Source organism: Cryptotermes secundus, unplaced genomic scaffold (assembly GCF_002891405.2).
Source record: "Cryptotermes secundus unplaced genomic scaffold, Csec_1.0 scaffold645, whole genome shotgun sequence".
NCBI lineage: Eukaryota > Metazoa > Arthropoda > Insecta > Blattodea > Kalotermitidae > Cryptotermes > Cryptotermes secundus.
The window spans coordinates 576742-590849 of record NW_019723910.1 but is presented as its reverse complement, the minus strand read 5'-3'; the positions used below and the strand labels follow the sequence as shown (position 1 = coordinate 590849).

General features: G+C 36.3%; 1 protein-coding gene across 6 annotated transcripts; it reads right to left on the bottom strand.

Moving 5' to 3' along the window:
- Positions 1-664: 664 nt before the first annotated feature.
- LOC111862100 (replication factor C subunit 3) lies at positions 665-12419 on the bottom strand. Of its 6 annotated transcripts, none has more exons than XM_023847215.2 (8): positions 12162-12419; positions 11114-11251; positions 7886-8051; positions 6967-7166; positions 6453-6571; positions 5721-5889; positions 3243-3437; positions 665-2029 (listed from the first exon to the last, which is right to left on the bottom strand). In XM_023847215.2, the coding sequence occupies exons 1-7, from the start codon at positions 12246-12248 to the stop codon at positions 3249-3251; spliced, it is 1068 nt and encodes a 355-aa protein (XP_023702983.1). In that variant the 5' UTR covers positions 12249-12419; the 3' UTR covers positions 665-2029; positions 3243-3248. The 6 variants fall into 6 exon arrangements, with proteins under 6 accessions (XP_023702983.1, XP_023702985.1, XP_023702984.1 ...); XM_023847217.2 differs by having other exon boundaries at positions 665-1992; XM_023847216.2 differs by having other exon boundaries at positions 665-1969; positions 12162-12418.
- Between the last annotated feature and the right edge of the window lie 1689 nt (positions 12420-14108).

Below are 14108 nucleotides of genomic sequence, written 5' to 3'. Positions count from 1 at the left end.
ATAAATTTCATTCTGCCACCACAGGATGATAGATAATGTCTCAATTTTCTACAAAGTGACTATTACATAGTATTTCTGTAAAACTTATTAAAGGTTTAAGAAGTTTTATAGAAAGACATGTTGCATGTGAGACAGTGGAACCAGTAACGTTTGATATGAAGTGATCTGCAGCAGGATGCTACAATATATTACATATTTTTCTACAATCTATTGCTATTGCAATCATGATGCTACTCTTGCTGTTACCTCACACAGTTGCATCTCCACCATGTTATTACTGAGTAGGAAATTAAAAAATGCGAAGATTATTGTCTTCTGGGATGGCATGTGATGTGATGTAGTCAGGTAGATTTGTTACCAACATTCCAGAGGAGAAGGCATATAGCAGGACTCTCCTTAACATTATAGTGAAAAAAAAAATACAACAAAAAGCTTTTCTCTTTGAGATATAGAACACAGTTCAAATATACATTCCAATTTAGAGTACACATGTTAACAAAAAGTATTATATTTTTGGACATTATCCATCGTCTTGTCTATTTTTTAAAAGCCATACTGTTTCTTTTAGAAAACGTTTTGGAGACTGGATTCTGTCCCCATCACGTAAAACCCACAATCCAGTCTCCAAAACGTGTTCTCAAAAGGAAACAGGACAGTTTTTAGAGAATAGACAAGACAATGGATAATGTCCAAAAATACAATACTTGTAGCAATATACCATCATCACAAACTTTTAGAGCTTATTAAAAAGTTTGCAGTTTCATGTATTTACTGGCCTTGATGTCCATTTATTGCTGATGCAAATTGTAACAGGGCAATTTGAATTCTTCTATCCGTGTTACTAAATATATAAGAAATGGAGGTAGGGGGGGGGACTTTCACGCAAAATTTGCAGAAATATTTGGGGTCTGTGCTGATCATGGCCAAGCAGTCTTAAGGCATGAAATGTCTTTGCCCGCTGAAACACTGTAGTGGGTTTGAATACCATACGAGGTATGGATGTCTGCATTTCTTCTGTGTTTGTATTGTCCTGCATAAAACATGCCAGGTGGCCTAATACTAAAAGGCAGAAGAATTGAGGTATGTATCAACTTTCGTATGCCTAGCTACAACTGGTATGAAGCTATCACATTAAAATGTAAAAATACTTTCAAAAGTTATGGCTGGTCATGTCACAAAATAAGGAAAGCACGCAAAAAAAGTAAAATAAAATCACTACATGAAATTGGTGGAAGCATCATTTCCTTTATAATTATTCAGTTGTGAAAAGGTTTCCTGTAATTTGGTGAGAGACACATTTCACCCCTGCAGTTAGTTGCTTCATATGCAACATCAGTAAACAATATTACATTTTAAATCTTAGTAATGTTACAATTCTAATTAGTTTTAGGACCCAAGATCAGTTGCACTAAATCATCATTTTGCTACACTACACCATTAATGGTATAAAATCTGTATGGGAAAGGTGTGACTGACAAAATTAAAAATCGTATTAATTATGTTCTATTAAATTGTGACTAAAATTACTGCATATTTGTGCAATCGTTAACAGCTGGTGCACAAATTTTCTGCTTGAACTTGCAAAATTGTATATTTGGTACACATCAGCGCCAAGGAAAGCCTGTGTTAACTGCAATGAAAACTTCTTATGTGATACAGGAGATGTGGATCATCTGGTGGCAGTGGTTGCACTCCAATTGATTAAGAAATAGGGGATTCACTCTTAAGTTGATCATAGAACCCAGTTAGTAGCATCCTATGATTCAAATTTGTTCCAAGATAAGTAACAGATCAGCTAAGTCAATAGTGATATGGATATTATTTGTCACTTTCACACACTGAAGCAACATTGTGCTCTGTCAGTTTTGGAGTGGGTGATCACTTCTGCCCACTGCTCTGCTGTTGGCTAGTTCTTGGCTATATTAGTTCTCAATTTATGTTTATCAGCCAATGTGAAGCACATCAGTCCCTGTTGATGGAGATGCAGACAATCTTGAAACATCAGATTATTAAAATACATTGATAAGACCTGCAGAGATTAAACTTCACTGTATTCATCCACTGTTACATTTTAAATCCTGTGCCAATTCTGTGCATGTTTTTTTTTAAGACAAGTGTCATTGATCTTACTGGTTGTCAGTTTATGTTTGGTGAATTTTGGGGGGTTATTTTGCACACAGCTAGTGCTTGCATGTAACCAAGAGATGGAATAATGTGTTCAAGAAAGGCAACTTACTTTAATGTGATCATTTACTTATCATGAAATTCACTTGCAGTATTTAGATTTGTGAATAAATGCTCTTTAAAATTGGAATAAACTTAATTAAAACTAATCAACACACTATTTACAAAAGTAAATTGGAATTACCAATTGACAACTAACAGTGGTGTGGGGAAAGCAATCTCAATTATAGCACAAATAATATCACTTGGTATAGATGAATGTAATTCCACACATGACCTCTCAGCTGCTGTGGACTTATAGCATATGATACATTGCTACACAATCCAGTCATTTAAATATACACACACACACAGTATATTACCACAGTGAACATCATAAAAGTAAAAATGATTTGCACTAAAATTCTGGAATCACTGAACTTACATAGTCTACTCATGTGTGGTTTCTAAAGACAAAGGTGTGAATGAATACTATTTCTGAAAAAGATGAGCATCTGGATATGATTTGTGGAATATGAGATCTCGTGATAACGACTATGAAGAATACTGTGTTCTTGGATGTGACAACATGTAATCTTGTAGAAGTTTACTGATGTTTCACAAGAATGTATTGCCTTCATCATCAGGGTCAAAGAGTAAGCTCAGAAAGCAGAAACAATACTCTTCAGGGAGTGACTCAATTCAAACCCAATTGATCACAATGGAATTTCTTACACCATCTGTCACATTGATTGGCATGTAAGTTTTTATGGTGTTAATTACATATTCCATTCAATGTAGTTAAGGGAAAACAATAACATTCCGTGTATACAGATCGTAAGTTTGAACAGTTCTGTACACATTTCAATGTTTCTGTTATGGTAAACCTCGAGTATCAATCTGTGTCTCTGGTTTAAATTTGATGGAGTTTTTGCAGTCTGGTCGCTCCTAACTTAATTTTGAACACCACTGAACCATGCTGAACACTGACTCAATAAATGTTCACTTACCATCAGTCTTAAACTGATAACTCCTCACACTTTCAAACTCACAATTAGCCATAGGCAAAAACACGTTACCTTCAACTAAAATAAGTCTGCAACAGTTGCCTCCATGAATTTCTTATAAATGGCCATGAAGCTGGCAACAAATGCTTCAAGGTGGATGATGGGTTTGCTGCCCAGATGTATACGATGTTCAAAGAATGCTGCTTTTTCAACAATTTGAGTCTTCAACTGCATATCACAATTTTTAACAAGCTCTTGAAGTAGACCCTAAATAGTAAAATAAAGTTTCATCATATACCATCCAGTGTTAATAAGATGTTTGAGCCAGAAGCAAGTACCACCAACCAATGAACCACACAAGTTCTAGTTAAGAACAATGAACCATAAATGATTCAACTTACATAATTGACCAAAAATATTCTACTTCCACTTGTAATTTGTAAATGATCTCTTCTTCATAAATTTCAAAGTAACTTTCTGCAGATCTCACATACTGAATTGCAATGCAATCTGTTGAACAGTTTATGCAATACAGAGGAAAGTCCATTTCTGGCCTTTTGTAAATTAAGCTTTATTATGGAGCAATGAGTGAAAACTGGAATCACCCAATAACTTTTGAAGGAAATCTCCCATACTGAACTTTAAGAAAATCTGTCCAGCAGTTTAGGCTTTAGTGCTAGGTCAGACGTGAATGGACAAAGATGACTTCCACATAATGCATTTGTTTTTAATTTGAAAAAACTCCTAAAATTCAGATTATTTAGAATGATGGTAAAATTCACATACTTTGACACTTAACCCACAGAATTATAGGTGCAAATTCAACAAATGTCATCAATGCCCAAAGCCTCTGTGTTTAATTAAACACTATGCCATTAAGACATGAGACAGTGAAGGTATAGCTCCATATATTCTTAAGTTCAACACATAAAGGTAAACAGTCAGCTTCATGCCCCAGCTCCTTCACCCCTGAGGAAAGAACCCTACCAGTACCCATCGGAGAAGTGGCTGGGTGGGTCCAGAGCTTGTTTGGTTGCTGCAGAGAAGGGAAAATCTCCATCCCTGCTAAGAATCAAAGCCCAATTCCCTGATCATTCAGTTTGCAGACCAGTCATAATGAGTTTTCTTGTGTCATCACAGATTACATGTAATTATAAGAAACATGGCATTATATTGTTAACCTAAAACCCATACTGTTGCTGGTCCACTTGTCAGCAGCTGGTGCAAAGTTGACTTATAGTCTGCTGAGTTGCATGTTTGTTGCCAAGTTTAGTAAGACTATGATTACAAAAATTTCAATAAATATACCTCAGTCATTTATAATTGAGCATGCAGTAGTATAGTTGGGGCACTACACTACAAGCCAGAAAGTCATAGGTTAGATTCCTAATGAGGTCATTGGACTTTTCAATTGACTTAATCTTTCCAGCTACACTATGGCCCTGGGGTCGATTCAGCCTCAAACAGAAATGAGTACCAGGAATCTTCCTGGGAGTAAAAGGCAGATGTGTGTAATGCTGACCTCACTACCATCTGTGAGCCTCAACATCTCACAACCCTATGGACCTCCATGGCCCCATACAGTGATAGCTTTACCTTTATGTTTAGTCATTTATAATGAATATGAACAACCTCTGCCAACTTACTATATTGCCATTTTAGACCATCAGTCACCTAACTGTTCATAAAAATCTCCACCTTTTATGGAATTTGGTGGTTTATTATTTTGTTGACCAGGATCCACAAATTAACTCCTGAGCCAGCTGAATTCAGTCTGCACCCTAGTTAGTTAGTTAGTTAGTTATTTAGAGAGGGTGGGTTTCCCCATGCACCATGACCAGTTTGATCTATTGTGCTTCCCTCTCTGATATTCTACCAGTCTCTATACCCTACTGATAAATGGTGCGTACCATCAGTCCCACCGAGCAAGCGAGTTCGGCCACTTGCTTAGCGGTGTCTATAATGCTTCCCCCATCTATCAGAGGCCTTACAGACTATTGTTAGGCGGGAAACGTCCTGGAATTTGGCTCAGTGATCTCCTTTGGGGATATGAGGTTCTTTTACATGCCGTAAAGTTACGACACGGGACACACAGCTTAAAGTCCCTCCCGGAGAACTTGTTCCCTGAATTTTTCCGCCCTTAAAAATTCGACGACCTCCGCCGGGTATTTGAACCCGCGTACTACGAGTCATGAGGTGGGAACGTTACCTCTAGACTACGGAGGCCGCTAGTCTGCACCCTAACACCCCATTCCTTTAAGATAATTTTAATATTACCCTCTCATCTATGCCTGGGTCTCCAAAGAGCTCCCTTCCTTTCAGCTTTCCTGATCAAACTTTTGTATGACATTTTAAGTAAAAACAAAGATGCTGATGGGGGAGTAATATTAAAAAGTATTTTAGAGAAATGGGATGTCAGGATATGGACTGGATTCAATTAACTCAGAGCAGTGTCTTATGAACACAACAATGAACACTTCAGGTTCCATATTGATCATACAAGCCCTTAAAACTGCTAATCACTGCTGCAAGTACATATAGATATCTCACCTTAAAAATAATTTCACTCGGTATGCCATGAATCATAAGTTCATAAAGCCTACTGCGAATCTGCAGAAGCTTCTGTGGTGACTGTTCCAGCACAATCATTTTTGCTGTATCTTTAAGATATATTTCCCAGTCATGTGATGCCACTTTCTGATCAGGCTGGAATGGATATCTGTAGGAGGAAAACAAATACTAGACTAGTGAGGTTTCACTCTGCATTTCATGTTAAACCATGAAACACTATGCAATAATCTCCCCCCCCCAAAAAAAAAAGTTCAATATTTTTATCTTTGTTACAGTGCCATATCCTGAAGACACAATAAAATCTGATTATCTCAAAATGATTAGAGATTTTTAATTCATCACTGTGACATCAACACAGACCTGAGATCAAAATGACAGTTTCAGAATATGTTATATTAAAAAATAAGATATATCACTGAAAAAATCTGACAGTTTAATGACCTTACATGAAAAGTGTAATACTGCTGATACTCCTACCACATTAACCGTTCACATAACCACCAGTACGGCATTCAGATAGAATACATTTAAAAGAAATGAAATTTGAGTCCATTTCCAATAGCAAAACCTTCATATATTAATTTTTATAAAAACTGCTCCATTTGTTTGAGGATTCATTAAAAAGATGGAATGATGGATGGTTGCCTAGACGTAACTCTTTAACTTCTCTTCAGGAAATACAATGCTGTTATAGAATTAATATGTACATACTGTTGAACTTTGCAAGTCTCCAAAAAGAGTATGGCTCTTCGAAGATTCCCATTGGACTGAACAGCAATTCGTTCAGCCAGTTCATTTGGAAGAGATAAACCTTCCTTTCTGCAGACACTCTGAAAGTACATACCATATGTTACTATCTGTGAGATGTACATGTAATTGAATATTCAAATCTAATGACATCAAATAATGAAAAATATGAAATAGGAATATCTATAACAAATCACCAAGCTGTGATGGAATATGAAATGATTATTGAAGTGAAGTTCCACTTATTCTTGTTCTTGGCTCATGCAAATCACAGTGACTGATTAATTTCACACTCTGGGGGGGGATCACTAGTACCCACTGGAGAGAAGGATGTGTGAGCACCATAGTGCTGCTGCAAGCAGCAGAAGAGAAAAATCTCATCTTAGAATCAAATCATGATCAAACAGCTCACAGCCCATCACTTCACTAAGTGAGCTATCCCAGCTCATAATAAGTACATAAAATAAACCTAACCTACCTGAAGGATGTTAATAATCTCCTCTTTGTTTGGTGCTCCAACACGAACACCAAGACAACGGCTGCGAATGGCTGGTATAACCCGAGAAATTGTATTAGCAACAAGAATGATGCGACAGGTTGCTACATATTTCTCCATTGTTCGCCGAAGAGCATGCTGAGCATCTTTAGTCAAACAATCTGCCTCACAAATCACCACAACTAAAACCACAGCATAAATATTAACTGTTACTTCAGATGTCCAATGCTCTATAACACTAATAGAAAAGCACAGGATGCAAAATCATTATAAAAATGACAATACTGGGTAATAGAAAAGATGTGCCTTCTTCAGCTTCAGCACAATTTTCAAACTCGTGTACCAGTACAAAAGCAACAGGTTTCTTCTGAACAATATCCTATCTGCCTCACACTGCACAGGTATCTACAAAGTTAATTATTACTAGCACATCTACACATGCTTGCTTACAGTATAAATATTAATATCTAAATGTGGTACTGAAAACAAAGATCATTACTACCCACAATGAACATGTGGAATTAACATTTGAATACAAGGGCACATCAAATATCTTCAAAATTCAACAATCTGAGGTTTATAACATGGGCCTGCATCCTATTTCTGAGTTATGCAGCAACTACCCTCATCACTCAGCTGGCAAACTGTTGTGTGTGTATAACATCACAGGCTGTCCAACAAACTATGCATCCCACAGCACAGACATTGTAAGTTATTCAAGCTGGCATCAGTGAACTGAATAAAAAAAATATGAAGTTCCTAATTTTTTAGCTGTGTGCACTCCTTCTTCATTTACCCTCTTTCAACCGAAAATTCTCCTCAGTGCTTTGTGTGACATCACAGGTTAATCACAATTTTCAACACCCTACACCTCATAAAATACTTATTACCATGTTCCTACCTTTGAACTCTCTCTGGCCAGATGGGTCCAGCTGATGTGTCTGGGCTACAGTTTTGATCAACTCTTGTATTACAACTCGATCATGAAATCCGGCATCACTTGGATTGACTTCCAGGTGATAGTTGCTACTCACAGTGGTTATATCTATCTTTTTGTTTGAAGGTGTCTAAAAATATGAACACAGTATTTCACTTACATACAAGGTATTAAAATCATGAAATTAATGTACCAATCATAAGATTTTATCCATAAAAGACATTTCTAAGTTTTCAGAAATCAAAGCAATATAATTTTTTATATTCATATTACTAATATTCTTTAATAAATTTCTCCTATAATGTAGATAAAAAAGCATTACATTGCTTTACCTTTTTTTGGTGTTTCTCATATGAACAATTCTTTTAACAGCATTGATTGCTAAATCAGTTTCGACCTTTCCAGTAGGGTAGAACCCTAACTGAATCCAAACTTCGCCTGTGTTACCACTTTCTACCCATCAGTCTGTGCCCTAATATGACGATTTTTGTGCATTCTTCACACCAAGTGCATAAAGTGAATGCATAATTGGGAAGTCATTCCCATCAGTCCGTATGTTTCATTTTCGAAACTACTGAACAGAATTCAATGAGATATGATATTATGGGTACAAACTAACGGGAGTTTAAAACATTTAAGTTCAACTCATACTGGTATTATAACAATAGAAGAAAATTATTAATTCCATTATGTCACCAATTTCAAAAGTTTTTAGGATGGATAAACAACTACAAACACTGCGATCATCTCAGTGCTTCCCAAAAATCATTGAGCCATTCAACTGAGAGTTCTGACACTCCATAAGTCTAGCTGTCCTGTAGAAATTTGGGATGTAAGTAAAATGAATGTGCTCATGGGTAAACACATTACAGATAAAAAAGTTACCCAAATTAGAGTACATGCAGGAAAAGCTCTCTGTTGCTATTAAAACATTCCTGACACCTCCATAAAAAATTTACATTCATGCACTCAAGTTCTTTTCCGGAAAAAGTAAATCTGAAAATTGAAACCCTGGTCTCCTCCACAAGATTTCTCAGGTATTTTCATGGACACTGTCCAAGACTGGCACAAATTCCATCCATTTCTTTTCAGTGAGATATCTGCATCTGATTCAGGGTTTTGGGTGGGGAATAGTGCTAGGCTTGAACATTCTCCTAGCAACAGCAAACACACAGCTCATTCAGCATCTGCTATAGTCTGGGTTCTTTTGTTCGTAATTCATCTACCTGTAAGTTTTTAAATTCCATTAGCAGGCTGAAACTCCACCACCAAACCAGACAGGAGGCATGTCAGACTCTTCAGTCTCAGTGGCTGAATGATTTGCTGAAAAGTTCTAAGATGACTGCATTGTACTAATAAAACTTGGTTTCAAGAAGCCCTTAACCCTCACATGTGCACAAGAGCTACCTACTCACTAATGAATACAAACTGAAGCCAGATTTTAAGAACTGTCTAAAATGGCTCGTTGCATGAAAAATTTGTACATTTATCACATTATGTTCAACAATGAATGTGCAAACATGACCTGGACCCATTTTGTGTATGTCACACAATTAACAAAGAAAAATAATATTGCGGTCATTGTTTGGAATACTCTTTTGTCTCGAGAATATATTTATTCCAGTAATCTGGAAATTTTGATATTCCAATTTCAAATAAATATTTAAATTAATGTCAATACAATGCCTGGACTGAATTTTTCATCTTGCCATTTGATCTAAATTTCTTGCTTGTGCTCTTTCAACAGTAGAAACATCAGTCACACAAAGACAAATCATGCCTATAAAGAGGATTCAGAAGAACATTCCACACCAATTTGGTGTGTTTAATCAGATTAGCCATATGTGGATGACAGTTATCATGGAGAAAACAAACACCACTGGACAGAAAACCATGTTACAATTGGTTTCAGAGTTATCTAGCAGATCACAGCAATGACTATCAGTAATTACGTGATTCATTCCTGGCAAATCCACAAGAATAATACATTTAGTAACCTAAAACTTGGTGGAATCACTTTGTTTGCTTCTGCAACAGTATTCAATTTTATTGTCTCTTTTGTGTGTGTGTGTGTGTGTGTGTGTGTGTGTGTGTGTGTGTGTGTGTGGGGTGGGGGGTGGATGAATTTGTGTGTCCACTGTTGGAAAGCTTGTTTCAGAAATAAGGAACTAACAATGATCTGATCAGAGGTTATGACAAAGCTTACTCCCTTATCTCAAATGGCACTGATTCAGAACTAGTGATATTTGACCTATCACTGCTGTTTGCTTTGGTGACAAACATTTGGGCACCCACCACATGATGCCTTTACTGAACTCAGATAATTATGGGGTGTGGTGTCAACATTACCAACAAACACATTTAAGTTTTAATGCTAATTCAAACACCAGTATTCTTCTATTACTCCATTTGAATTCATCAACCCAAGCAACTGTCACATCACTGACTCCATTTGCTGGCCTTGCTTATAGTATTTTGTTCTCTATTTAAAGATCTGCTTCATCTGAATGCTTATCACAATCATGATTCCCCACACAGTGGATGATGCCTCTAGGTAAATGGAGACCCTTCAAAACCTCCCTTATACACATTTAATAGTAGTACGCTGTTCCTCTAGACATTTTGATTGCTGTGACTAGTGAACAGCTGAAACTTCACACAGCATACAAATACACCAATAATTTACATCATACAATAACAAAATGTGCCAACTATATGTGTCGAAAACATAAAGTCCAGGACAAATATGAACACAACTATATATAACCTCTTTATTTTACCATCACAATACAGCACAGCTGTGTTGTGACGGTCAAATAAAGGGGTTGTATATATTGTAACACAGCAGGATGCATGAAATTAAAATTATGAACACAACTCATGTGACATTTATCTGAAAAGTCTTCTTCAGTAATTACAAAACATAAACTTTTAATTTGGCCTTCACATACCATTCCACTTGACCAACAATGTCCAAATCAATTGTTCTGCATGTCTAGGAAAAATCTCACATTAAAACTCAACCAATTAAATGGCCAAACTGAAAAACACGAAGGGACTAACACACTTCTACAAATGGCATTTCTTTTTGTTGTATAAAAAATTCCTAAAGACTTGCATGTGGAAATACCTGCATACTTCATGAAAGAACTAGATAAAAAAATTCTACAATTTTCTAATTCTTTGACTCACCTGGATGTTCATATGTTCTAATCGTAACCGTTCTACTCCGGGTCCATATAATTCCCGAAGCAAACAAAATATACGTGTCTTTTTTCCTGCACCTGATGGTCCATACACTAAGAGATGTGGGAAATCACCTTGTTGAACCTAAGGAAAAATTTAATTAATTTAAAACTAATGGAACATCACCTTGTTGAACTAACATAAAAATGTAATTGAGTACTAAAACTAACAAATGAACTAACTAGCTAGCTAATGGCATTGAGAAAAGTTCTTCTTGGGAAGCTAACAGTTACTAAGCTACTCAAGATATTATATAACCTGAAAGTTCTGTTGCATGTTCACAACAATCTGCAAGTATTACAATTATTGTATATAACCTGAAAGTTCTGTTGCATGTTCACAACAATCTGCAAGTATTACAATTATTGTATAAGTGTATATTCACCTCATACCTTAATACCTCAAAGTAAGTGAAAGAAATGTTCATTTAACGGCACTTGGTCTGTATTTATGACAGTTCTCCGAATGGACCATTAATACACACACACAAACCCATCCAGTACATTCATTCAAATATTTTGATTTGCATCTAATGAAACTATGCACAGATATATATATATAGGGAAAGAGACCTAATATTATGTTTTACTGAAAATACGTTTATTAATAAATTAATACACCAAGTAAATAACTATACACAAAAATTCGACACACTGGGTTCACTATCGATCCGCATTTGGGTTATGGAATTTCATACGAAATTTATAATCATACACGATTACAGTCTCTTAATTATTTCTTAATAAATACAGTCCTCAGTAGAATAAAAGCCTACGTTAAAAGCAATTCTTTCAGTGCAACTTCAAACTGTTTACTTTTAGTGGATAACTCTTCAATGCTGAATACTTATACATAAACTTATTAGGTTTTTTTGACAGACTGTCAAGCTAGAACCTAGTCTATGATGATCATACATATATAATCAAATTTTAAAGAATATTCATATATAACGTAAAAATATACACATATATCTTGTCTAAATGTCAAGACACACCATATTCTTTAGATGAAGAGCTTGCGCTTTATGGTAATCTAATTTCGTTAAAGAATTTGGTCGGTATTTATCAACCCACAGTGACATATTTCACTCCCAAAATTCTGTATAGTTTCAAAACTTCGACTAAAACACTCTCTTAACAACGACGCTAATTCTGTTTACATGTGTTTGAAATGCTCATCCGAACATCGGAAATTTTAGCGCTTCAGAACATAACCTCGCATTCTTTTTGTCAAATAAGATCTTACGCAGTGAGCCCAACAACGCCAACTAGGAATCGCAATTTCCCTTCGGAAATCGCAATCATCAGAATCATCAGAATGATATACATATATTGGTGCGATTTTCCGAGAACTGCGTTGATTCGTAAAATTTAGTTGTAAAATAACAGTACAAAAAGTATACATATTTTAAATAACAGATACAAAGAGTCAATAGTTAAGTGTCAAAATGTAGCCCAATTTGAAATACATCTACTAATTTCTTCTTTGCAGTTTAGAGTGGGATTAATGATTTATTGATGGTCTGCTGGGGCGATTAAAATGACCCTTCGTATTATTAAATGTGTGAATGTACATGTAAATATTGTACAGGATAGCCCAGAAACAAGTTGATGACCTTTACTTCAAGGATTTTCTTTAGTCATGCGTTGAATCACATTAGCATTCATCAACTTCTAAGTCTACCATTATCAAGTCTGAATAAACTCTGTACAGTGGTACAGGCACTCATATTAGGTCGAGATAGACAAGACCTCCATTTATGGTGCTCATTTGACTTTTCAGATATGCTATATATATATTCATTCATTCATCTGTAATCTGTCAAGACGACAGGTCCACAGTCTCTTCCAAAACAGTTCCTCCACTTGATGCGATCTAGAGCTTTCTCCTTCAAATGAAAATATCCTCTTCTGTCCCCAAGGTCATCCAGCATCTTCTTACGTCTTCTTCCTCGTCTTCTGGTCACTTCTATCCGCCCCTCTATCTTTCCTTCAATAACTTCTTTTAGAAGGCAGTTACCGCGTAAGATATGACGAATCCAATTAGCCTTCCGTTTTCTTACATCGTGTAGGATATTCCTCTGCTCACTGACTCTAAATAACACTTCTTCATTTCTCACATAATCGGTCCAACTAATCTTCTCCATCCTTCTCCAACACCACATTTCAAAGCTTTCCATGTGTTTCTGATCTACTGCCCTAAGTGTCCAAGTTTCAGCCCTGTACAAAGCAATGCTCCAAATGTAGCATTTCACTCGTTTCTTTCTCACATTTAAGTCCAATTTGCTGGTAAAAAGATTCTTCTTGCTAAATGCAGCTTTTGCCATGGCAATCCTAGATTTAATTTCACAATATATATATGAGAAAATATTGTGGTGCTGAAAAAATCGATATGCAAGATTTTTGTGGATTTGCACATTATCAGCACCCCTGAATACATCTAACATGGGGTAAGGCCATGAAATCATATGGGGGGGGGGTGCAGGTTTATTTCCACACATTAACCCAGGCACTAGATGGTGAGTTGTCAGCTTCATGCCCCTGGTGATTTATCCCTGGGAAGTAGCCCCCATTTCCGATTAGCTATGAGGCTTGGTGGGCCCTGGGCTCACTTAGACACTGTGGTGAAAAGAAACATTTCTTGCGCCTGCCAGGAATTGAACTATTTCCTCCAACGTCGATTCCATAGACTGTGTCACTGTATCAACTGAACTACCCTGGTTAGGAGCACCATGTATTTTATATTCAAAGTGTCACAATACCAGATCATGCCAAGAGAAATACACAAGTAAAAGGTAAAAAAAAGATAAAGTTGTCCCTCTGCTTAATTAATTAAGCACAACTCTATGAAGATGTATGGTGGAATGAAAATATAGCTCCACCATTCTTCACCTTGACACTAGATGGATGTGAGTGGTTAGCTTGATGCCGCGGACGCTTTA

Excerpts from the sequence above, each read along its gene's own strand:
- LOC111862100 (XM_023847215.2), bottom strand. The coding sequence starts at position 12,248 with ATGTCACTGTGGGTTGATAAATACCGACCAAATTCTTTAACGAAATTA. Across the intron at positions 11,252-12,161 it reads CTCTTCATCTAAAGAATATG|GTTCAACAAGGTGATTTCCC; the intron begins GTGTGTCTTGAC and ends ATTTTTCCTTAG. Across the intron at positions 3,438-5,720 it reads CGAGTGAAATTATTTTTAAG|GGTCTACTTCAAGAGCTTGT; the intron begins GTGAGATATCTA and ends TTTACTATTTAG.